Source organism: Fundulus heteroclitus, chromosome 14, assembly GCF_011125445.2.
Source record: "Fundulus heteroclitus isolate FHET01 chromosome 14, MU-UCD_Fhet_4.1, whole genome shotgun sequence".
NCBI lineage: Eukaryota > Metazoa > Chordata > Actinopteri > Cyprinodontiformes > Fundulidae > Fundulus > Fundulus heteroclitus.
In genome coordinates, this window is record NC_046374.1 from 13530898 (window position 1) to 13557091 (window position 26194).

General features: G+C 43.5%; 2 protein-coding genes across 2 annotated transcripts in view; both read left to right on the top strand.

The window, feature by feature from the left end:
* klc2 (kinesin light chain 2) overlaps positions 1 to 9316 on the top strand; it is a 27435-nt gene extending 18119 nt beyond the window's left edge. Inside the window, exons 10-14 of the mRNA XM_012873323.3 lie at positions 4422 to 4530; positions 4742 to 4882; positions 5014 to 5138; positions 6571 to 6628; positions 8977 to 9316. Of these exons, the coding sequence (XP_012728777.2) occupies positions 4422 to 4530; positions 4742 to 4882; positions 5014 to 5138; positions 6571 to 6628; positions 8977 to 9060 (517 nt within the window). The 3' untranslated portion in view covers positions 9061 to 9316. The remainder of the gene's footprint in view (positions 1 to 4421; positions 4531 to 4741; positions 4883 to 5013; positions 5139 to 6570; positions 6629 to 8976) is intronic.
* LOC105933454 (serine/threonine-protein kinase D3) overlaps positions 9311 to 26194 on the top strand; it is a 23648-nt gene continuing 6764 nt past the window's right edge. Inside the window, exons 1-8 of the mRNA XM_036146321.1 lie at positions 9311 to 12378; positions 14649 to 14806; positions 18169 to 18307; positions 20618 to 20749; positions 22174 to 22328; positions 22417 to 22600; positions 25007 to 25090; positions 25506 to 25662. Of these exons, the coding sequence (XP_036002214.1) occupies positions 12357 to 12378; positions 14649 to 14806; positions 18169 to 18307; positions 20618 to 20749; positions 22174 to 22328; positions 22417 to 22600; positions 25007 to 25090; positions 25506 to 25662 (1031 nt within the window). The 5' untranslated portion in view covers positions 9311 to 12356. The remainder of the gene's footprint in view (positions 12379 to 14648; positions 14807 to 18168; positions 18308 to 20617; positions 20750 to 22173; positions 22329 to 22416; positions 22601 to 25006; positions 25091 to 25505; positions 25663 to 26194) is intronic.

Sequence of the window (26194 nt, forward strand, 5' to 3'; positions counted from 1 at the left end):
GTAACCACGGTGGGAGGGAGGCTCCAGTTCTGACCACCTACCTGGCATCGGCGGCCGTTCGTGGGACGCCGGGGGACCCCCCCCTGTCATGAACTCTTGTCTGTGGACGCAGTTCAGAGGAGTGGGGTTCACCTGTGTTCCAGGAACGGTGCTCTCGTCGCCCTGGTGGGGGGAAAAGATCATAGCGGACCGTGTCAGGGGTCAGGTGGGAAGCAGGTGTTTTCCCATGATTTACATCATGTGGATCAGTCCTGATTGCCACCCTAAGTTGTTTAGGCATTTCTTTCCGTATCACACTGCTATATCTGTCCTGACCTTCGCTTACCTTTCGCTCAGAAGGCGTCTGAGGGCCCAGTTCATCCAATGTCCTCCAGGTGTGATCTCCATGTTTTCCTTTGGAGTCCTCACACTCAGATCCTTCTGTCTGCAAGCTAATGCGATCCTCCTCTCGCTCCTCTGTGAGATGACAGCTGCCCTGAACACTTCTCTGTTCTAGCTCCCTGATTCTTTCCTCAGCTAAAGCACGCCTCTCAACCTCTCTGTTACGCAGATTGGTCTCTAGCGTTAACCTTCGGTGGTATAACGCAGTTAATTCACCCAAAACATCTGCTACCAATCTATGTTTAGGTTTGCTCTGGACCTCCTCCACCAATTCCTGAATTCTCCTCTCACAGTCTTCTATGCTAAACTGATTCAGACGGGTTTGTTCGTCCGGTGTCATTTTAAGCAGTGAGCTAATGACATCCTGGGCCTCCATTCCAATGGAATGGTTTGGACCTTCAGCTCCTTCAGACCTAAACACTGAGGAATCTTCACTATCCATTCTGTGTCAGCTATGGATAACAACACAACAAGTAACAACACTGTAGTTTAGCTGAGCGCTAAATGACAGACAACAAATAACAACGCTGTATTCTAGCTTAGCACTAGGCAACAACGCATACACTTAAGTTTAGCTCAGCGCTAAACAACAACTGCTAACAACAACTGTTAAGTGGCTTCACTTTAACTGTTAACAGCAAACACGCACTATGACTGGCACTTAACTGCAGTAAGTGGGTTCAAATACGTGCGTTTAATTAGGCTGCACAGGGGAAAATCAACCCTGCGACTTACAACTCCTATGTTTTAGGAACGGTTAATATGCTTGTTTAACTTTGAGAATATTAACTTTGAGTGACATGGACCACTAACCTTTCGGCCAGTAATTAATGATAAAGCTGTGGCTTTGTTTGTGATGTAAGTTATTTCAGAACAGGTGCTCTACACATGTGTGGAAAATAGCAAAGTGTTTTGGAGCTTCAGAGGTGGCAAAGAATGACAGTTAAAAACCGCTAAATTGCAACCTTAGTTTCAAAATCACAGCTCAATTTTGACCACTTATGATGAGCAGAAGGGGGATAAGGGAGGAAAGAGAGAAAAAAAAAATGAATAAAATAAAATTAAAAAAGACAAAGGGGCGTAACCGTAAGGTAAGTTTAAAGAAACTGACTTTCAAAACTGTCCCTCCGGGACACTGAGCGATCTAAGCTGTCTTTAAAACCGTGACTGCAACTACCTATCCTGGCCACCAGATGGAGGCAAGGTCTCTCTTTTCAAAGCAGAACACGACACAGACTCTGATTGACAAGTAGCAGACGCTGGCTGCTGTGTATTTCAATCTAGCTGACTTCCAGTCCAGAAATCAATATTCAAACCCCAGGTTAACAACCTCAAACCACCACAAACACGTATATATTTAGTAATGATACCTCCTTAATCAATTATGACTGAATAGCCCTTTTGGCAAGGCGAGCAGTCAAAATGCTGGAATATGGATTGTGTTCATTCAATTCATAAGTTGCTGGTTATTCGATTTAGTCTAAAGGAACGCCAATAAGTAGACTCCAGCCCACACCGGGAAAAGCCAATTTATGCTATGCCATAAGCTGGTTGAATATGCTTATTATTATTATTAATTATAATTTGGTATTATAATTTAAATAATAAATCATTCAACTCAAATTTCCGCTATAACAAATATAGTTCAAATGGTGGTGATGTTAGCTATAAGCTTGTAAGTATTTATACCACTAATGCATTAGTTAATTTGCTGTTATGAACTCAATTTATGCTGGAATAAATGATCAGGTCGGACTGTTAACCGACCAGGTTTATCCAGCAGGCTGTGAGAACCCCAATGTAACTGCAATTAGAGTTTAAATCCTTATTCCTTATCACCATCCAATGATATTGTCTCTGTATTAATATCAGATGTTAACTCCAAAGGAGGTTAGCTCTGATTTCTGAATACCCATGCAACTGTGAATTGGATTGAACACAAAACAATTTCTATTCCGCAGTCGTTGGTTTTATTGAACCAAAAGCAATTCCCTGTTACAGTAATTCTCTGATTCAAACAACTTTGGAATTCTTACTCATTACTAAACTAAAACATGCAAAATATATATGTGGAAATAAAGAACAAAACAAAATAAACAATGGATTAAAATGAGCGGTTAGCAGATCTTAACTTAACTCAAAGTTGTTTAACACCGCCCTCGAGACATCGGCATTTCACGTATCAGCCTTGATAGACAGAACAGCTTCGGGAATCTCACTGGACGCTTTGATGTCTTACACAAAGCTAGTTCAGCTAAGCTACCTACAGTTCAGATACACGTGACCCTCCCAAGATGGCTGCTACGATGACGTATGAGGGGAGGTCCTAATGACGTAACCACGCTTACGCTGATGGGGTAATGCCTCGCTTCGAAAGGGGGCAGCTAACTGGGAGTTTAAAGCAAAGCCCGCGACTTGAGCTCGGACAAAGAGATTAAACTGATAAGGAGAAGCGAAAAGAGAGAGGGGGGGGGAGCAGGGAAAAAGATGAAAAAAAAAAAGGCGGTAACCCACGGCGGGGTTATTGATGAATCACAAATCAACACAGCAAAATCAATTGTAAAATACATGCACATACAAGGAAAATGTTCAGCAAAATAATTCCAACTTCGTCGTGGAATAAAAGCATTAACCAACACCTACAAAGTTCTACGCCTGCCCAGGCACTTCTAAACACCCTGTTGGTGAGACAGAAATAAAAGGGGAGAGTCCGTTACTTTGAGATGCCTCGGGGCTGGTCCGGAGCGCTCCCGAGTGTTGCGGCTTTCTGGATGCGTCTTGACGAGCGCAGTTATCCGCAGGCTGCAGCGGGACCGGGATGGGAAGAAGCTGCTTCGTTTCTTCCACCGGGTTCAACAGTCGCTTTGTTGGCCAGACAAAGCGGGGTCCTCTTCGATCACTGGGAGATATGGCGTCTCTCAGTCTTTTGATCAGAGGGAATTTAAAAGTACTTATTTTAGTCGACCTCCTGTCTGCACAGGGAATAGTTTGGCTTCGAAAAAAAACTCTCGGTCCAGCGAGGAATTCGAGCACGTGTTGTGGGATCACCCCAACGGAAACAGCTGTGTCTTCTCGGGTTGGCTAAAGCCAGGGAAGAAGGAAGCTCATCGTGTGTGATCGGCTTTTATAGCCATCACCATAGCAACCTTATCTTGATCGGCGGCCATTTTGCCGTGTTGCGTGATGGGAGTTGGTGGCCATTTTGACCACATTGCATCATGGGTAACGCAGTCCGTTACGTCCCGAATTGATGCCGTTTCCTTGATCGGCGGCCATTTTGCCGTGTTGCGTGATGGGAGTTGGTGGCCATTTTGACCACATGAGTTGGTGGCCATTTTGACCACATTGCATCATGGGTAACGCAGTCCGTTACGTCCCGAATTGATGCCGTTTCCTTGATCGGCGGCCATTTTGCCGTGTTGCGTGATGGGAGTTGGTGGCCATTTTGACCACATGAGTTGGTGGCCATTTTGACCACATTGCATCATGGGTAACGTAGTCCGTTACCGCTTTCTGTCACGTCTGAACTGGCACAACAGTTGGTGTTGAATGTAATGTTCTCTTGGCTTTCCCATTTTGAGTAATGGACCTCTGTATCACAACATCTATACCCTAAGGAAATAGTCCTATTTAACTAATTAAAGGTGCTTTGCCAGTGTTATGGCATCCAGTTTATACAGCGAAGAAGAAATCACAAAACGCTTCAATTATATTTATTTTAAAGGAGCTGTTTACCCCGATGAGCAAATGGAAGTAAAAGGGTTTTCACTGGTGGCACAGTTATTGATTTATATGCATTTATTGTGTAAGTGCTGTATAATCCCAATAAAAACATGGTTGAACTTAGTTCCACCACCACAGATGACCCATTAACATCCAGTTTTCCTTCCCTTTGTGTGACGGTAGACGTGAAGCCATCAGGAGAAACAGAGAAAATAATTAATTATTCTTAAATGCAAAGCATCAATCGCAGTAGGAGCTGTGCACTGTTGCGTAGAAGTCAGCAGAAAGAGAACATTTTGCTCTTTTTTTTCGTCTAGTCCCACTGTGAACACGACCCTGAAAAGCTTGGGGGCGTTGTACCGTCGCCAGGGCAAGCTGGAGGCGGCAGAAACGCTGGAGGAGTGCGCCACCAAGTCCCGCAAACAGGTACGAGACACAAGATCCATTAAGCCTCGCCGCTGCTTGAGTTTAGCTGTGTGGGGGACCCATCAGGGGTTACGCCGCCTGATTAGTGCAGAAGGCCTTTCAGATGAGATTCAGAACGTCCTAAGCCACCAGCTTGGTGTCTACTAGTCCCCGGGGTCAGGAGAAGTTGCTGCGCTCTCTTTGTTCAGCTGTCGCTTTTTCTTTCCCTCAGGGGTTTGACGCCATTAACCAGAGTAAGGTGGTGGAGCTGCTGAAGGACGGACCAGGGGGAGGGAGCGACAGGCGACACAGCAGGGACGGACCGGGGGGGCGAGGAGACGGCGAGGGCGACGACTCGGCTGAGTGGAACGGGGTAGCTTCCTCAGTAAAGATGATTCAGTGAAATGAATGAGAGCATCGTCAGGCCTAGACAGACCAGTGTTACACACGTCATCTTAGAGAGCATCCTCTTGAAAGAAGCGTCCTCTGTTTGTCCCTCTTTAGGAAGGTAATGGGTCCCTGCGTCGCAGCGGCTCCTTTGGAAAGATCCGTGACGCGCTGAGGAGGAGCAGCGAGATGCTGGTGAAGAAACTGCAGGGCAGCGGACCTCAGGAGCCCCGTAACCCAGGGTAAACCGCGGCTGCTTCAGCTGCTCATCACTTTACTCTGTGCTTAAAGTGAACACACTCCAAGGATCAGGAATAAATATTACAACAAATGTTACTCATTAACAAATCTTACATTTCATAGAGATCACTAATGAGGGTTTTTATATCTTGGGAAATCAGAAAAAGTCAACAGACAGTACAGTAATCGTCTACTAAACTTTTGTTTTATTAAGGGCAACTTTAAGAGCTACTCTGTAGACATACAGGTTTAAGTAAATCATAAGCCAGCGGTCTGCTTTAATATAGCAATTATTTAATGTGACTAAAATCACTTAAATATAAAAAAGCTATGAATAAATCACACAACTGTTTGAAAATTTATTTCTAAAACAAAAATTGGTTACTCTTCTCTTTTTCTGACTTTTTTCATATTGAAGGGGATCCTTCATATTTCTAACTTTTTTAGTTAAACATACAGACTTTTAATCAATGTTTAATTTCATTTTGGATTTAAAAATAAATGCACAAATTAATTGTGCTGGAGGTATTTTTAATGCGCAGGATAATCTGTCACGGTTCTTATTTCTGTCCTGGAAAAGCAGATTACACACTTATTTTTTTTCATTTAGTTTTTCAGACATATTCAATTATTTGTCGTTTTAACTGTTTTTAGTGATTACATTTTCCTTCTTAAAAATGTTAAAAAGGAACAGGCTGAACTGGATCTATTTGTGACACATTGCAGTTAAATTGGGTTTATTGGTACGGCCGCCTGAAGGTGACGAGACGAGCCATGCTAATGCGCACCCAGTTAGAAATGGTCCAGTCTGGCTAAAAGGGACAGATCCAGTTACATAGCGTCACATTCAGCGATCATACAGTGATTAAAAATAAAGGCGTTAACACAGTAGATGGAAGCCACAGCGCCCTCTTGTGGCTTTGTCCTGGAAAGAGACGCGGTTAAACTGGAGCTCTAGGCCGAGGGTAACGAGATGGAGCTGATTTATCCATGGCAGGGAATTTCTGTTTCTGTTTTAAAATGGGAGAAATGCGACTTGAATTCGTGTGGCTTCCTGAAAACAGAGATTTACAAAACTGACTGTCTGGAAGGATCCAGCAGAGACTAACCAGTCGTTTCAGCTTTCAGGATGAGACTGCTCATGCAGGCAGAGACTAAGCAGGTCTAACTTTCTTATGTTTCATCGGGCTGAGCAGAGTCATGAGGCCGCGGCTGTGGGACTCAGATAGAGGCAGCATATTAGTCATGCTTTCAAGCAGGTACAGCTAAGGCTGGCTATGCTGTGAGGGGGTTATTTTAGGGACTTAGGTCATTAGGTACAACGTGAGTTTGGAGCTCAGATTTGGAGCAGACTTGGACTGATTTATTAGTTCAGCTTATTTTGCGTCTTCTGTTCCTGTTCAGCACACAAATCGTCTTGTTCTTTTTGCGCAGGATGAAAAGAGCCAGTTCCCTGAACTTCCTGAACAAGAGCGCTGAGGAAACGACACAGGTAAAGGAATTAGACTGAAGGCTTTTTAGTCCAGATAAGTGTGGATGAAGGGAAGAAAAGCTTGGGAAAATATTGGTATTTCCAGATTTTATTCTCTAAATATTAGTCTTAATATTTTGTCCTTCTCTCATTTTTCCTTCGAGGGGGTTCGGCCTTGGAAAATGAAGGGGGGAGGAGTAACTGGAGGTGACGCAGGGCTGGGTATGGCGATGGACGGAGTAGGAGGGGGGGGGGGCTGTCTGGGTGGGAGGGGAGGGGGGATTTGGGTCTTTCTGTCTTTCTGTATTTTTCTTTCTTCTTTATTTCTTTATTTTTTCTGTTCTTTTTATTTCTTTCTTTCTTTCTTTCTTCCTTCCTTCCTTCCTTCCTTCCTTCCTTCCTTCCTTCCTTCCTTCCTTCCTTCCTTCTAGTTTTTGGGATTTCCAGGAAATTTAAAACCTTCCTATTATAGACATGTTATAGATTCTTAGTCTACTTTTGTTATTCATATTTGACTAAAAGGAGTCGCCCTCTACGAGGTTCTAGTTTTCAACCAGGGCCTAGTTCTTAACTGGTTCTGTAAAGAACTGGTATGCTCTGCTTTTCCACCACCTAAGTGCCAAGTCATGATGGTATTATTAACTTCTAATTCATTGTTTTTATCCTCCTATTTTATTGTTTTTGTGAAGCAGCGTAGTGCGTTTAGACAATCCAACCATACGACTGATGCCATTTATCCCAGCATCCCTGCTAACAGATGCTGTGATATCACCTCCTGAATCTGTTAATGCTGTTTTAAACAACCAGTGTGTAAACCGTCCTTCGCCCTGATTCGCTGATCTCTCATCTGCACCGTCAGCAGGAAAATATGCTTTAGAAGCAAGATTTGCTAACAGCAGCAGGTGATGATAAACTGGTAACGAGGGCAGTCACAAATGGAGGTAAAATGAGCAGTGAATTGACCTGACTAGACTACAAGCTGTAGGGTTATACTGCAGGAGGAGAAGAACGTTAAAGCCTGGTGTTTCTGCTGGTTTTGGGTTTTAAAATAGACTTCATTTTTTTTTTTTAAATAAAAAAAAATAAACTAACTCCAGAGTTTTAAACACGGCGCTCCCAAGGTTCTGATTGGCTGCTGTTACCCATGATCCCTCCTCTAGCATCTGACGAAAGCAGCTCTTTCCTCTGGTCCAACAGTGAGCCGCTGTAGGTACCAGATCGACTCGGGGGGCCTGCGCCTTCTGATGACGTCACTATACATGATTGGTTTAACGTTTGCACAATTACACAAAACATTCTGATTGGTCCGGACAACTTACTAACGTAATTATAGCGGGATTGTAGGTTTTCTTCAAGAGCAGGGTTGCGCTTTGTAAACGGACAATTTTTACGAAGAAATTCTCCATGGTCTCTGCGCCTCCCGATGACATCACATTATGGCAACACCACTCAAACAAACTACATTGAGCCCGCGGTCTGCGTTTGTAACGAATCAATTTTATTTAGTTAATTTAGTGGTTTCTTTTTTATCAAAAGCTTCAGGCTTAAAGATGAACATAGAAAATGTGAAATCTTAGCAATTCAAAATAATCAACCCACTTTAATGGATAAAAATGAGGTAAAATATTTGGGTATAATAATTAACAAGGACCACACTGAAAATGACAGAACAAATATTCAAGTCATTTTACAAAAAAAATCAACAAATATTTGACAGTTGGCTCAATTTTTGGAAGAATATTGTTAACAAAAACGGAAGGGATAGCCAAATTAATTTATCCAGCATATATATTAAATATACCAAATACTACAATAAAAAAATTAATCAAATTCATCACAGTTTGGAATAATAAACATGTGATCAGAAAGAACGACATAGTAATATCAGTAGAAAAAGGAGGAATAAACGTAAACTGATTTTGAAGTGATGAATGCCGTGATAAAATTAAAATGGCCGCAGACTTTTATGAAAAATGAAAAGATTTTATGGTTTAGTTTCCCTTCACAACTTTTTTTAAAAATTGGAGGAATGAAATATCTCTTAAGATGTAACTTTAAACCTGCAAAATTACCGATTAAATTGTCAGACTACCACACAAGCTTTCCAAAAAGATGTTAAAGGTTTTCATGCCTCGATTAAGTTACTGGAAAATAACCGTAAATTAACAAGATTAAATTGATATGTAACAAATGGAGACCGCGGGCGCGATGTATTTTGTTTGAGTGGAGTTGCCATATTGTGACTTCATCGGGGGAAGCACCCGAACAGATCTGGTACCTACACCGGCGCAGGGTTAGCCACAGCTTTTCAGGGTCAGAGGTCATCCCAGATGTTACCTAATCACCCGTCTCCTCCCGTCTGTTTTCAGGACGCCAACTCCGGCCTCTCGGACAGCAGGGGACTGAGCGCCAGCAACGTGGACCTGACCAGACGCAGCTCCCTGATTGGTTAGACGCGCAGAGGGGGAGGCGCCGTTCAACCTGGGCTCGAGCAAACACCACCGCAGCAGCGTTTTTTTTTATTTCACTTTATTTTTAGGAAGACAACAAACAGGACATTACCACACATGATGTCAGTACCGCTGCTGCCGCTGTATAAAACCGCTGCCACCGACCAGAGCGCTGAATAGAGTCGCACACGTTTAGGCGCATGCCGCTGAGCTAGAGAGTGGGACGTCCGCCCCCCCCCCCCCCCCCCCCCCCTCCACCCCCCACCCCACCGATCGCCTCCCCTTATAAACCCGTAGCACCACAGTTCATTCACGTCTGGCTCGCTCAGACCCCACAATGCTTTGCAGACACTCAACTCGTTGCAGGTAGCGTCTGGGGCCAGTCTCTCACTTTGTATACTCCACACGTAGCATGACGCCGCCGCCGAAGCTGACCGCGCTCAGCCATCGAGGACTTTTAGGGAAACGTAAGCACTAACCATTTCAACCTCAACTATTTGCCTTCTTCTTTCTTTTTTTTAATGTATATAAACAATTTTAAATTATTTGGCATTAGCTGAAGTGTGTATAGCTCGATTTGATTCGTTTTTGTTTACACCTAATGGGGTTCAAGAGGAACATAACTGGAAAAATGCTGATCCGACAGGAGGAGACTGGGAATGGTTGAGAACAATGTGGGGACGCTAAAGGAAAGCACAGGAATGTGATTTGGGTTCATCTGGTCATCAAGTGCTGATAAATATATTATCTGGATTGTTGAAATTAGCTGTCAGGGTTTAGGTCTAAACTAGGAATATACAGTCGAGCCTAAAGTAGGGGATGGTTGGCAGATGAATGTCTTTTAATGACCAGATTCAGGGCAAACTTTGTGGTTTAGTGCAGGAGGGGAAAAAATGTCAAAGAAAATGCGGTCGGATATTTTATTTGAGAAAAAATCAATTTCCAAACAGCCATTATTCTGAATGAAGCAGAAGAAAAGGAGCCTTTAAGCCCTGATGAAGGTCATGAGAAAACGCCTCAGGTCTGAGTGAGCCTATGATAATAGGCCATCTTTAAACATTCATGTTTGGGTTGTTTTAAAAAAACAAAAAAAAATCCTTTACAGAAGCGGACACATTGTTTCCAAGTGGCTAAATATGTGTAAAAAGTCTTTTTAATAAGTTGTTATTTTATTTCAGTGCAATCATTTTACACCGAGGGAAAGAAAATTAACCTTTAATGTTAGTTAATTTCGTCTTTAATTCCCCAACTAAGAAATTGACAATTTAAACAAATCACTTACGGCACAATTATTGGCATCCCTGCTGATAATAGTTTGGACTAAACTACCTATCAGATTTAGATCGTTGTCGTCCTGAAAGACCCACTATTAGGTTAGTTTTTCACTTTTCTGTCAGTGTCTACAGGGTTTTGAGCCAAACTCTCCTGGTGTTTCCAAGAGTGAAAGAGTTCATGATGCCGTGTTCTTTTAGCAGCCAACAGGGAAACAGGCCCACAGCATCACGGATACTCCACCGTGTTTTAGACCAGATAAAAACCTCAGTCTTAGCCCTAAACACACGATTCCAGTGAAAGTGCTGTCAGCATTTATTAAATCCACATATGTACGTTTGTCATGGCGGCTCAGAAAATGCGTTTTTCCTCATTTTCTATCGCAAACAACCAATCAGCATGTAGTCTGTGTCTACAGTTTGTTATGGAGACCTGATGGCATCCAGGTGGCGCTCTTTGCTGCTGTTCTGTGACAGTAAGCATCACAAACGTTTAACCTCCGTCTTCATCCGACACACCTCCTTTATTAGCATGATTAACCCATTCAGAAAAAAATGACCCCTGTGTCACGTCATATTTATACCCCAGGGAAACGGGAAGCTGTGGATTACTGATTAGTAGTTCCTGAAAACTGAGGTCAACTTGAAAACTTTTTAAAATATAAGTGAAATGAGATTCTTGTATAATTTGTTTTAAAGGGATTGTTAAGGGTAGAGATAATCGTGCCGCTGTTGAGTTTGGTAAAAGTAGTTATTCCTCATGGTGAAGTTATCAGCGTCAAATGATCCTGCTGCTGTAGAAGAAATCATCTGAAGACTTTTTGTCCGTCTTTACCAGTGGTGGAAACAAATTCTTTCCACGTCTGTATTTTTATGATTATTATTACATTTTGTTTTTGCATACGTGTGATTTTTGCATTAAACAATCCTGACGTGGGCCTGATTTTTATTCCTGACGTGGATCTGATCAGTCGGTCAAACGCTCGGATCTGACAGACAATAATCCGTCCTCTGCTGATTTACTTCTGATCTTTTAAATTGATTTATTTTAAGGCTGCTTTTATTTTGAAGGTACAAACTACTGGTTGTCTGTCCGAATGTGGCTTTTCATGCCTTCCACTTGATTGTAGCGCTAAACTGGAGCAGAAAAGAAATCCGCCAAAGCAGAATGTACACGAAGTCAGATATCTCTTGTATTTATGACATATCCCATCAGCTTCTGAATGTTCGGACTCTGGGGTGAGGGTCTACTTTAACGATAAAACACGGGAATTCAGAAAGGGAATAAAAGTGATTGTTCTTTTCTTTTTCTTTTTTCAAAAAGGTCAAAGTGCTTTACGTGTTAGCAGCAGATAACGTTCAGTGTGTGACCTTCATGTGTGTTTGATCTGTTTATCACGTCGACACAACCACAACACCTTCATCTCCGGCCGCAGCTCTTCTCTAGCAGACCAGGCAGCCCTTCACTGCATTAATCACAGTTAATTACAGGCAAACGTCCAGAAGTACGTCGACAGCAGTCTAACTTTTTGCCGTGGCGAGACAACAACACAAAAAAAAAAAAAAAAGATGCTGCACTGGTTTTAAATATTTATCTTTATCTGCTGTTTGCTGGAAGGGTTCGATGCAGCTCTTGTCGTCGCGGGTGGTGGGGGATGTTGCAGCTTTTCACAGAGGCCCCTGTAAATGTGTTTTATCGAGAAAAAAAGGTTCAATAAAGACATGTTCCACTTTTTGAAGCGATCCTGTGCTCCTTTCTGTGTGTTCAGACGTTGGTTCCTGCGCATGCGTTTGGTGTTTAGGTGTAGCTGTGCAGGCCGGGCTGGGCTGGGCTGGGGGGTGTTTACCCAGCGCTGCAGCCCTCACAGGGGGCCAGTGTCTCTCTCTCTCTGTCACTTCCTGTCTAATCGACAGGCGAGCCCCCGCAGAGAGGAAACCAGACCCACTAGCTCGTCACGCAGAGGCATCGGCGGCACGGCGATGGACTGACTGACTCAGCGGCCTCGTCGAGATGTCAAACACTGGAGCATGAATGAAGCGGGTTCAGAAAGTAAGGCTCCTCGTGTCGCTTACTGACACACTTGTTTTTTTGTTTTTTTTTCTTTAGACTAAGTGAATCCAAAAGCGAAAGGAGCCTGAGACTCGGCTCCGTCCTTGTTACCCGTCAGTGTGATTTTAATTTATCAAAAGGCAAAGCAGAAGTCTGCAAAGGGAAGAGAGATGCGTGAAATGTATTTTTGATCGTGTGTGTGTGTGTGTGATGCCAGATTTAGATGTTTTGAAGCGTCAGTCGTGATCTCAAACCAGAGCCACCAACTCAAGATTTTATCTTTGCTTTGTCAGACGATCTTCAATGAATTAAGAACACACGCAACTTAGAGGCGATGTAGATATGTTACACACAAAGTGATATATATTACAACTTTGTGTCAGTTTTATTAATAGTCAGAGGTGGGAGGTGACTAGTTACATTTACATGAGAAACTTTTTGAACAAAATGCACTTTTAGGAGTAGTTTTACTGCACTTTTTACTTTTACTTGAGTCATATTATTACTCAAGTGTTGCTACCCTTGAATAAAGTTTCACGCTGCTCTACCTACTGTGAGTAACGTCATGAATAAAGAACAGAGTTGTTTTAACCAATAATACACCAGAGAGAGAAAAAAACAGAGTTTATGTTAAAGTGAGACTTATTGTTTGTAAGAAGCTTTATTTTTTTATTGATATTTTCTATCTGCTGAGCTCATTGATCCATTTGAGTCAAATTAACGTACAGTAAACAGTAGATATTGCCATTGGAAGCACGTTGCACTGTTCTAACATACTGTATATACATTAACTACTGTATTATTTTTGTCTGATTACATAATTTTTAAATATTAAGTCATTTGTTATGATTAGTGACTCAGCACTTGAGTAGCCAGTAGCTTTCTTACTGAACACTTTTTTACTCTTAAGTAATGTCTTGGCTGACAACCTTTTACCTTTACTTGAGTAAAAATATGTTAAAGTAGTGCTACTCTACCCTGAGTACACTTTTTGGCTCTGCTCTATCCACCTCTGATGATTATGGTTCGAACTAGAGGTTCTCAGAACGTCGGCATATCGACAAAAGGTTCTTGCCCCGGAGTTCAAACCCAAAGGTTATGGCCTACGCAGTCATGAAGTCGACCTGCTGACTGCGGCAGCTCGGCAGGCGGTCACTGACGTCCTCCGTCAGCAGGGTGAGCCACCAGAGATCGTCGGCGTGGAAACTGGCTGCTGACGGATAGCTCGTGTCCGAGCAGAACGATGGAGAGTTTAGTGGGCGGGAAAGTACAGGAGACCAACGGAGAAAATGCTGAATGTCCTTTAGTCTGAAAAGGTGACTTTGGACGGCTTGACATCAGCACAGTCTGTTTCCTCCTCAGCTTATCGGAGCTACTGATGACTCAGAAGCGACTTAAGACACGCAGGTATCCCCGTCGTTAGGGTACCTTTCTCCACCGCGCTGTTTCCTTCCACCAAACTTTCCTGTTGTGTATGGATGCAACAAGCGAGCTTCTCTAGCAGGTGCCTTTTTGTGGCTCACACCCTCAGTGGGGTGTCACCACAGCAGTCTGTGTGTGTGAGGCCCACAACTGGGGCACGTTGTCACGGTTAATGTTTTTACAAAATCTTCCCTTCGTTCGATGTGATCTTCTAGAACTTTCAGAGAAAGACGAGTTTTGGTTTTCCATTGCCTGTAAGCTATGATCATAAGAAACTTTATACAGGGGCGGTTCTACATCAAATTTAGCAGGTGGGGCCGGTGTTTTTTCATGAGAGCACAGAACAACAGATTGAAGGTAAAAAGAACTAGAAAGGTCAATATTTCATCATTTAGTATATTAAGTGAGCCAAAGAGCCAGTTGTGGCTCTGGAACTGCAGGTTGCAGACCCCTGATCCTATCTCTATACGGCTGGAGGTAAACCTTAAACAGCTTCATTTTTAAATTATTGTAAAACTGTAGAGGTAAAAAACAAAAGTGACCAATCAGTTATAGTATTTTTGTCAGCATATATCATCGTAAGAAATGTATATAATATCATGTCTTTAGTACAGGGGCCATAACAGGGGACAGGACCAGTTCAACGGGGGCGTTGGCCCCTGTTGGCCCCGGTCTAGAGCCGCCCCTGACTTTATACATAAATCACTTTGTGTTTTAATGAATCCATTTTTAAACTGGATCACAGAAAGGACTTCACTTCTCAATAATATAATTTATCTGTGGACCTCAAACATGATAATTTTTCCTCATCATCTCATCAATCTGCACGTTCTCGGGTTTCCCCACAGAACGTGCGTCCATGTCTGCAGAGACGGCCCTCGGTCCCACCGCGCCGGCGCTGATCCAGTTCCAGCTGGGGCTGTTCAGGGAGATGGTTCGAGTCCCGCCCGGCAACCTGAGCTACCGCCACGCGCTGCGACTGGCGGCCGAGGTCATAGAGAGAAAGGTAGGCGGAGGCAGCAGGGGGCCTCGTTGGTTCGTTTGTCCCGTCAGCCGGGAACTGTTGCTGAATGGCAGCCTTTAAATGACTGCAGACTGCACCTTTTGATTTCCTTGTACCAAAGTGACAAAGGCTTATTTTATCTTCACAGAGCTCAGACATAAGAGAATGTAACAAGATACGATAAGATAGACTTTATTGATCTCACAGTGGAGAAATTCACGTGTCAATAGTGGACATTTTGGGAGTTTGACCAAGATTTTACTGTTTTAGGGGGAAAAAGCTAAACTGGAGAGCTTAAGTGATGCCTGTATGAATAAGAACACGCTCTAAGCAAGATATTCACATGTTCTGGGTGTCAGCACACAGGCAGGAAGTGGACTCTGAAAGGCCAGCCCTTGTTTGTAGGAAGGAGAAGCGTGTAGGACGATGCAAAATAAGATGTTACTTCTGACCGTCTTTGCTAATCCATCTACTTAAAGCAGGCGTTTCTACTCCTGAGTCTGTTCTCTGGGTGCTAGAAATGTCCCTTCCTCCTGAAACTCAAGCGCAGACATCCTCTGGCCTTGTCGTTTGAAACATTTCGGTGATCTTTTATTAAGAGGAGGATGCATCAACTGTGACCTGGGGTTGCGAGCTGCTTACAGGTGTTGGTCTGTTTCTGGTCTTCATGCTGCCTCAGTGCCTGTGTGGTCTGTGAGAGTGCAGAAAAGTTTCCAACCACAGCCTTTCCCGTCTGACTAACACTCGCGCTCGATCGCTCAGGCAGGCTGTGTGCCTCCTTTCAAACATTGAAAATAAACTCGGGTTTCCGGGCATCAGGTGAGCAGCCTGTGCAAGAAAGAGGGAGTAAATGTCATGCTACCGAAGGCGTTTTTATTCTTGTGTGTTTGCATTAACTTTCGTGGTTTACAGACTGGAAATCAGCATTGCAGAAAAAAAAAAAAAGCTCCATCAAATAGTCTGACTTCATCAAGCGGCGAGAAAAGCAACGCCTCAGACATACTGTGCTGCGATAAATGTAATGTACCCTAAAACTAATATCTGACATCAATTATTTGTGAAAAATGACAACAAATCTTTTCCTTTGCTGTGGAGGAATTTCTGCTCACTCTTGTTTGCAGAATAGTTTTAATTCAGCCACATTTCTTACACCAATAATGTAAGGAATATTTTTTGCTGTTGTTTCTATAAAAAAAAAACTTGAATGTTGCATTAAAGAAAATGGATTAATTCTCTTACACTGCAAAAAGGGAACTAAAAGTAGATAATATTTTCTTCAAATGGGTGCATTTGTCTTCAAACTTAGCAGGTAAATAAGATTATCTGCCAATGGACTGTGTATTTTGACCCCTAAAATAAGATAATTAGATATCTGCACTTGAAATTAGATGATGAAGATGAGTTGTTCTCATTTTAAGTGCAAAAATCTATTTCCACTGGGAGATCATTTAAACTTTAAAGAAATACAATAACTTCAAGAAAATGTTGCTTACTTTTAGTTCCCTTTTTGCAGTGTATGTAAGAATCCAATGCGTTTCTTTATTGATAATTTATTAAAACTAAAATATTGTTATAAAATATTAATTATAAAATATTCTTTTCTCTTTTATTTAAAAATCTAAACATATTTCTTGTAGTGAATATTGTAAAAACTGGTAATGAGATTTTGGATGCTCACTTAGCCTTTGTGGCTCTAAACAAATTCTTATTAGCTGGACCATGCTTGCTCAGTATGAGGGATTGCTGCAAAGCCATGGACAATGCAGACGACTCTCCCTGTGGCTCTACGCTTCCCCAGGAGTGAATGCTGCTTGTTAAGACTTGATGCAATCTGCTGGGTTTCCTTATATAGGAATTTTTTTGACCAATCTGTATAATCTGATTGAATTTGAGGAAAGTGCCTTGAGATGACATGTTTCATGAATTGGCGCTATATAAATAAAATTTAAATGAATTGAATTGAACCAAAGTCAAAAATGGCTCCTCGGATTGTAAGGGTTGCTGACCTCTGGACTAGACCACACTAAGGCTGGACGATAATTCAATAACAATATATATCGATCGATAGACGTGTGGCTCAATGGGGAAAAAAGGGTCAATAAAAAGTTCACTAGGAGAACAGTTTTCCTTCCTTTTGCATTCTAGCTTATCATGTAGATTATTGTTACAGTCATTACATCCTCCCAACCAATCACAGACACAGAACCAGGAATGCTCCTTCACAAAGCTCCAAAGATTGGTTTAGTAAAGGATTGGGTTTGAATTCAGAGTTCTTTGTTTTAAAATATGTCACTAAGAAACAGCATAAAATGCCCAGGGCTGCACCTAAAATATATGCTTAGAAATTTTTGATAATTATCAATATCGATCGATCTCATTTCTATTTTATTGATATGCTATTCTTGAATTTCATCAGATCAAGACATGATGTGTTGCTTTTTAAGATCTTCTAACCTACTTCATGTTGTCAGTCAGGTTCTATTGAAGTGTTTTGTTTTTTTTACTTATTTTTTAACAAAACCCAGGTTAGTTTGGATTGCTTTCTTCCTTTAATAAATAACATTATTTGAAGACTATATTATTCATTAGAATTGTAGTTAAAGGCTTAGTCTAGATTTTATGCGTTTTTTCTCAGCGTTGATGGTGTTTTAGTTTAATTGGACACTTTTTCGCTGCCGTTCACATTTTGTTTTAATCACTTACTGGCAGCAATGCTTAGCATTTATTGTCCTATTCAGGATGTGATATAATGTCTGGTCTACTTTTGAATTTAATGTTCAATAAATAAAAAAAGATAATTTTAGCCTGGTTGCATTTTGCAGAGCTTCCACATTGTCCAGCCTGGTTGGTCATCTTTTTCACGATGCAAAAACGGAACTAAAAATAAGTAAAATTTTCTTAAAATCTGTGTATCTGTCCTTGATTTGAGCAGGTAAATAAGATGATCTGCCAACAGAATAAGATTTTTGCACTTAAAATAGGAACAATTCATCTCTATCATCTTATTTCAAGTGCTAAATGTCTAATTATCTTAATTTAGGGGTCAAAAAACTCATTCCATTGGCAGATGATCTTGTTTACCTGCTCAAATCAAGGACAAAAGCACTATGTTTAAGAACATTTTGTTTATTTTTAGATCCGTTTTTGCAGTAGCCCACTTTGGAAATGATGATTTTACTTTTAGCAACTTTGATCTGGTCTGTAGCTGTTCCTGTAAATCTTACATTCATAACCTGTCAGGCGTTGCTCACTTTTCTGTGTTTTTATTTTTCTAATGGGGGAGCAAATGACACATTTTGATGGAAATAAGCGTTCCTCTGTTTGGTTAACTGGGGATTAACCCCGTCTGATGCCGGTGTGTTCAGGCTCCAGACTGCAGCGTGGTGGGCTCCGGTGAGAAGCTCCTGCTGTTCAGACATCGACCCGCCTCTGAGCAGCTGCTGCAGCGGCTGACGGACCAGGACGAGCTGCGGGACGGAGACCTCATCGAGATCGTCGTCGCAGGTCAGACGTCGCTCAGACAGAGAGATGGTTGCTGTGTTCCCGAGGGCATCATGTGAGCAGGATCTGACGCCATAGGATGCAAGATTACAGTGCATCTCAAAACTATCAAAATATAAGACATGCAACGGCATAAACATAAAAAATGATCAGCAACTTGGTTTTATAAACTAAAAGTAAAGTCTCTTTAAATGTAATTTCAGCGATCAGTCCTCCATATTAGGTCTCCCACACAGCGGGGACTATTTAGCGCTGCCTTTCTAAGCTTCTCGGTATCCTGTGAGGAGATTGAGGACATCTCTTATCTATGACTCTCTTCAGGTGACCCAGAAGGTCCAGTTGAGTTCTGGGCCCTGATTGGGCTGTTTTTAAAACATTTTGTTCAAGGTCTTTGTTGAATAGGCTGTAGGCCTTGATTCACTGTGATGCTCAACCAATAAAATCCTTTTCCATCTGTAGTTCAAACCTGACTGGTATCTGGAGCTACCCGTCCAGCCTGATAAAAGCCCCGGTTTCACCTGAACTAAAATCACCCCGACCCCCCCCCCATCCTGACACTGTGGTTGTGGCTGTGTTTTGGTGACTCTCAGCCTAGTTTCTCACGGCAGGCGAGAACCAAGTTCATGGTTCAAGTTTGATTTTGTCTGACCGATATTCTTCTGCAAAAAAGTTTAAGCCGGGCCTTAAACCAGACATATTGTCTGGTTTAAGGCCCGTGTGTTCGACATTGTTGTTTGTTGAACATACCATTGCTTTGCAGAAATTCCTGCTGGTTCTTTAGCGTTACCGTCGCCACCTTGGGAGCTTCTCTCCTTGTGATGTTCTCAGTGCTGGAGACTCAGACCTCTCCAGATAGATCTCAGTAGATTTGTTTCTCATCTGTTCATGGGTTTCTTTATATCGGAGCGCGATGGTTCTGGAGATGATTCAGCCTGCTTCATGTCGCCGAACAGGTTCTGCTTAAGTCTTGATTCCTCAGGTCAAGCAGCACTCAGATCCGGCCAAATCGGTGTTTGTAAAACTGCTTCTTGTATTTGGTTTGACTGCCTTTGTTTGATATTGAAAAGTGGTTTGATTTTCTGAAACATATGTGTGACAGATACCGAAGTTGTTGTTTTTTTTTAAGGCAGAAAATACTTTTTAATGGCAGCACACAATCCTTTAATAACTTTTTTTATCCCAGCAAATAGAAATTTCAGAAAGAGAGTGATTGAGATAAAAGGCCACCATAATGGCGTCTGAAGCACTCAGAGAGGCTTTCAGACCCAAGCATGGCGGTGGCAGCGTCATGCTGGGGGAGGAGCTGCTGATGACTGCAGTATTGGTGCTTTAAACAAATCCTTAACATTTATGCTGCATTTCCCTCTTAAAAGGTTTGATCAAATGTTTTTTCACAGACTCGCTGACAGCAAGCCTAAGCTAAGCCTTCAGTTCCCTGTTCTAGCAGTTAGTTTGTCTGCTGCCATAGTAACGTCCAATGAAAACTCTGCAAATATGTATTCCAAATAAGGGCGTTTCAGGAAGAGCCTGGTAGGACCGGCTAACATCAGGTTTGATCTCAGGATAACTGTGAGATGAGAGTGAATCAGCAGGAGCTTTTTTCACCTTTACTCCTTGAACAGACGTGGCTGTTTGTGACTCTAACAGTGAAAACAGTTTTGGGATGATTTCACATGGATTTATTAGTTTTTTTTCCCCCATTGGCCAAATTTAAAATGCACGTGTGAGCGTTTACAAGCCACCGTCGATAGGACTGTGTAACTAATACGCTGAGTTATGTTTGAACTGCTAAATATGCGGCCCGCTACTTCGGGTAGCTTGTTCCGTTGTAATGGTCCCAGTTGAACAGTTTATCCGTGAGCTCAGGGGCTGCTGCGTGTTTCTGTCTTTCACGTACTTACACTCCCGACCTTCACAAAGCTGCTAAATCCCACCATAAAGCAGAGTTAAGCCTCTGACTCTGCGTGTTGTGTGTAAGGCAGCGCAGAATAAATAATCCACGAAGGTAGCGAGGACACAGACCCTCTCTAAAGCTCTTCTGGACTGAAGCGCCCTGCTGAGATTTATCTGCGGGTAACTCAGGAACTCATGGATTTAAACAAAGGGTTTTAATGCGCGCGCCCAAACACTTGGCTTACGCTGACTTTTCACGCTGGACTTACTTCAGCCGGCTGGCTGAAACGTACCCGCATTAAGACAAAGATGTCCGTTTTTAAGTAATATCAGGATGGACGTGTGAAGCTTGTCCTCCCAAGGAGTCAGATTTGCTGTAGCATCACTTCTATGTTTTTTTTTGTTGTTGTTGTGCTGCAGGATCAGCGTCGGTTACTGAGATGAGGATGCGTCCTCACTCCCTGGTGGTCCAGTCGTACCGGACCCCCACCTTCTGCCACCACTGCGGGGAGATGCTGTGGGGCCTCGTGCGGCAGGGGCTGAAATGTGAAGGTAAAGCAGCGACCATCCTCCATCTCCTTCTGTTCAGTTTAAGCCGTCACGGTACCATGCAGAACCGTTTCCACACCTTGTCATGTTTGGACCAAAATCTTCAACATACTGTATTACGGGGCTTTCAGGTGACACACCAGCACAGTGCACATCCTCCACCCCAGTCTCAAGTCTCCTAGGAGGCTTTTTCCCCCCAGATCCCTCCGCTGTGAGCATCCTCCATGTCCCTGCTGCAGAACAGCGTCCACTCAGCAGGATGCTGCCACCGCCGGGTCTCATGGTGCGCATGGCGTGTTCAGGGGGGACATCCGGAGACGGGTTTACTCCACTCATGGTGTTCTGGTGTCATCCGACCACAGCAGCTCCTTCCATATATAATTGCTCTTGGTGGTTTGTGCTAAACTGCAGCCACGGCTTCCTGTGATTACGTCCTCTTTCAGAAACGTTCTTTCTGCAGGGCTGAACAGCCGCTGGTTGCTCTGGGTTTTATTTAGGGCTTTCAGAGGAAAGGGAGCGCACTGAAGCTTTAAAAACTGGAAACAATTATTGTGTTCTGGTGAAGATTCTCTGTCATCCAGGTCATGGTCATTCCAAAAAAGTTAAAAAAACAAAAACAACTGGACTTTTTTCCTGAAGTTTGAAGACGTTTCGCTTACCATCCAGAAAGCTTTCTCAATTCAAAATGTCTCACTGCAAAAACAGACTTAAAAATTAGTAAAATGTTCTTAAATTTTGTGTTCTTGTCCTAGATTTGAGCAGATAAATAAGATTATCTGCCAATGGAATGAGTATTTTGACCCCTAAATTAAGATATTTAGACATCCTGCACTTGAAATAAGACGACGGAGATGGTTTGTTGCTATTTTAAGTGCAAAAATCTTATTCCATTGGCAGATCATCTTTTTTACCCACTCAAATCAAGGACAAATACACTAATTTTTTATAACATTTTACCTATTTTTAGTTCTGTTTTTGCAGTGTATGTGGTTTCCAGTTTTGGTTCAATTTGCAGGCCCACAATGACCTCAACGACTCCCCATTACTAAGGGGATGGACCTGCTTCTGTTGAATTTGCATGCTATCGAAGCCATTACAAGGCTTTTGTTGGGCAGTAGTATAAAGCGTGGAACTCCACATTACTCCAGACATTTTGAAATTGAGAAAGCTTCCTGGATGGGAAGCGAAACGTCTTCAAACTTCAGGAAAAAAGTCCAGTTGTTTGTTTTTTAACTTTTTTTTCCTTCCAGCTGACCGTGAAACTCTGCTCTGTGCTGGTGTATCACCATCAGGTCATAATGAAACGCGTCACAGGTTGTGTAACCTGACAGAATGTGGAGAAGTTCATAAGGTTTGAGCCCTTTTTGTGAAGGGCCTAGGAAAAGTTCAGCATGTTCTCTGATTGGTTGGGCTCTCTGTCTCCGCAGGCTGCGGGTTAGACTTTCACAAGCGCTGCGCCTTCCTGTTGCCCAACGACTGCAGCCGAGTGCGGCGGCAGATCAGCACCAGCTTCTCCCTGTTTCCACCGCGTAGGCCGCGGACGCACTCCCTGTCCAGTCTGACCGGAGGCAGTCTGGAGGAGGTACCACGGTCGCCTGGCTATTCCCCCCCCCCCCCCCCCCCCCCACGCCGTGTCGGCTCATTCTAACCTTTTTTTTTCTCCCTGCTAGATCAGCCTGTCCAAGCCCTTGTCCAGGCCTCCGTCGTGGAACGAGCCTCCCGTGTGGATAGGGGACAAGAGCCGGCCTCAGGTCCCCCACACCTTCCACATCCACAGCTACACCAAACCCACAGTGTGCCAGTACTGCCACCGGCTGCTCAAGGGGCTCTTCAGGCAGGGGCTGCAGTGCTCAGGTAGGCCGGAAATGTCCAGCCAGGTGCTACTTCCTGGAGAGCAGACCTGTGAATAAAGCTGGAGGGATATTTCTAGAGAGGCGCGTGCTGCTGTGTAGGAAAGATAAGATGGTGTTTGCATAAATATGACACGTTTTGGAAAAACCTGGTTAAAAAGGTAAATTCGGAGTCTTTTAATCCTGATGTTTTCCACACATGGACATAATTTAAAAAGAGTGTTTACTGGATTGTAAAGGAATACATCTTAACCTACATTTGGATACAGAATTGAACTTAAACCCCCCCCCCCCCCTCCCTGGCAGGAAGTTCACATTTATTTTTAATAAAGGATTTAAGCTGTTTAATGTCCCGGTGGGATGAATATGCCATAAATGACTTAAGTGAGTTTTTTTTTTCTTCAAACACGGGTTTAATGCACAAGTTGGATTTTGTTGAGGAAATTCTCTAAACACTGATGGTCAAAATCATCCATCCAGACTGAAACAGACGGTTAGCTCAAAGGGCGTCCTTATAGCCTTATAGTTGGAGGGAATCTATCTATCTATCTATCTATCTATCTATCTATCTATCTATCTATCTATCTATCTATCTATCTATCTATCTATCTATCTATATCTATGTATATTGATATATACTCACCGGCCACTTTATTAGGTACCCCATGCTAGTAACGGGTTGGACCCCCTTTTGCCTTCAGAACTGCCTCAATTCTTCGTGGCATAGATTCAACAAGGTGCTGGAAGCATTCCTCAGGGAGTTTGGTCCATATTGACATGATGGCATCACACAGTTGCCGCAGATGTGTCTGCTGCACATCCATGATGCGAATCTCCCGTTCCACCACATTCCAAAGATGCTCTATTGGATTGAGATCTGGTGACAGTGGAGGCCATTTGAGTTCAGTGAACTCATTGTCATGTTCAAGAAACCAGTCTGAGATGATTCCAGCTTTATGACATGGCGCATTATCCTGCTGAAAGTAGCCATCATGGGTTGGGTACATTGTGGTCATAAAGGGATGGACATGGTCAGCAACAATACTCAGGTAGGCTGTGGCGTTGCAACGATGCTCAATTGGTACCAAGGGGCCCAAAGAGTGCCAAGAAAATATTCCCCACACCATGACACCACCACCACCAGCCTGAACCGTTGATACAAGGCAGGATGGATCCATGCTTTCATGTTGTAGACGCCAAATTCTGACCCTACCATCCGACAGCAGAAATCGAGACTCATCAGACCAGGCAACGTTTTTCCAATCTTCTATTGTCCAATTTCGATGAGCTTGTGCAAATTGTAGGCCTCAGTTTCCTGTTCTTAGCTGAAAGGAGTGGCACCCGATGTGGTCTTCTGCTGCTGTAGCCCATCTGCCTCAAAGTTCGACGTACTGTGCGTTCAGAGATGCTCTTCTGCCCACCTTGGTTGTCCGGGTGGTTATTTGAGTCACTGTTGCCCTTCTATCAGCTCGAACCAGTCTGGCCATTCTCCTCTGACCTCTGGCATCAACAAGGCATTTCCGCCCACAGAACTGCCGCTCACTGGATGTTTTTTCTTTTTCGGACCATTCTCTGTAAACCCTAGAGATGGTTGTGCGTGAAAATCCCAGTAGATTAGCAGTTTCTGAAATACTCAGACCAGCCCTTCTGGCACCAACAATCATGCCACGTTCAAAGTCACTCAAATCACCTTTCTTCCCCATACTGATGCTCGGTTTGAACTGCAGGAGATTCTCTTGACCATGTCTACATGCCTAAATGCACTGAGTTGCCGCCATGTGATTGGCTGCTTAGAAATTAAGTGTTAACGAGCAGTTGGACAGGTGTACCTAATAAAGTGGCCGGTGAGTGTATGAGACTGTATGTCTTCTTTTTAACCCTGAGGATTAGAGAGAATCTAGCCAAAATTTGAACTTGTTTAAATGAATCATCTACCGTTTTCATTTATTATTCCAGCCATGAGTAAATGTAAATGTGTGAACAGCGCTGAAACCCCTGAAGACGCTGACAAGTTGAGCTTCTTTAGGCTTTTCTCAGGATTTCAGCTCCTTGCTGTGGGCCATAACCCTCGGTTCTGTTCTGTTCTTTTTGCCGCTCCGTTCTGCCGCTCCGCCCCGGTTCTGACTCGCTCTGATTAGTCATGTTAGGATTAGAGGCCCCTCAGCTCCCGGTGGGCCCACTGAGGCAGATGCACCAGCGCTGCTCCTGTCAAACGTGAGCGAGCAGACGGCTCGTACCTAAGTCTCCTGAAGGCATGGACATGCCCGCGTCTAGAGAAGTTTGAATAATGAATATTAATCAGGAAAAGATGTTTCTGCCGCCTGACGATAAGTCCCTCGTCTCTCGTCTGAGCTTTATTACGCCTGTACTTCCTGTCACCCTGTCAGCTCCTCTGTCTTTATCTCGTCAGACTGCAGGTTTAACTGCCACCGGCGCTGCGAGCCGCTGGTCCCCAGAGACTGTCCAGGCGAGAGGAGGGCCATCAACGGGGGAGGTGAGCTGCACTTTTTTATCCTCACTGTTTTACCTGGGCTCCCTCTCAGGAGGGCGGGTCTGAGCTGCGTCCCCAGAAACGTCACTTTTATGTCTCTGCTGGAGGTGATGAGTCAGGAGGAAAGCTTATGAGGCTTTTTAGATCGTTTAGATGAGTCACTTGCTTAGGATGGCAGAAAAACGCTCAACATTTTTCAGAAGGCCTGGAGAGACGACTCTAAAAGGTCAGAAGAGGCAAATAAGAAATTATCAGTGTTTCAAAATGTACTGAATTGTTATTTTTCAGAGGAAACTCACCAGTCGCCAATATTTTGAACGATTTGATGAATTTAAAAAGAGGTCAAGCTCAAGGTCTTACAAACCGTGTCGTCTGTGGTTTAATCAGTGAATTAATACCGATGCTGTCACCGTCCCAGACTTCCCAGCAGCCGCTCACTGCTTCCCACCAGATCCGGAGGACGGCGAGTCGGGGCTGGCCAGCACGACGCTGGACACCTCAGAGGATGAGATGTCCTCCGAAGGAGACTCCCTGCCTGAGATGGTGGAGGTGGAGCCGCTGAGAGAGCCCATGAGGTTAGAGAGCGCCACCTGGGGGAGGTTGCTGCTGCTGCTGCTGCTGCTGCTGCTGCTGCTGCTGCTGCTGCTGCTGCTGCTGCTGCTGAGGGGAAAGCGTCTGGTCCTGATGATGTCACACGTTTGATTCTGATGATGTCACACGTCTGGTCCTGATGTGACAGAGTTGCATCACTTCATCTTCTCTGTTCCTCATCGCTGAAACTTCTCACTGTCTGGAAACGACTTTAAGGAGTTTTTGCTAAATAAGAGGATGAAAAAGATTTGCTTCTCCAGAGTTTCTTCTCTTTCTTATTGTCTCTTGTCCTCCATTCTGTCCTCCTTGTGCTCTACCTCTCTTCCTCCTTTCCCTCTTTTCTTTCTTGTGTTCTACTTCCCTTTCTTTGTCAGCCCACATCCTTCCTTCAGTTATTCCTTTCTTTCTTCCTTGTGTCTTTGTTCATTCATGTGTCCTTCCTTCCTTCCTTCCTTCCTTCCTTCCTTCCTTCCTTCCTTCCTTCCTTCCTTCCTTCCTTCCTTCCTTCTTCCTTCC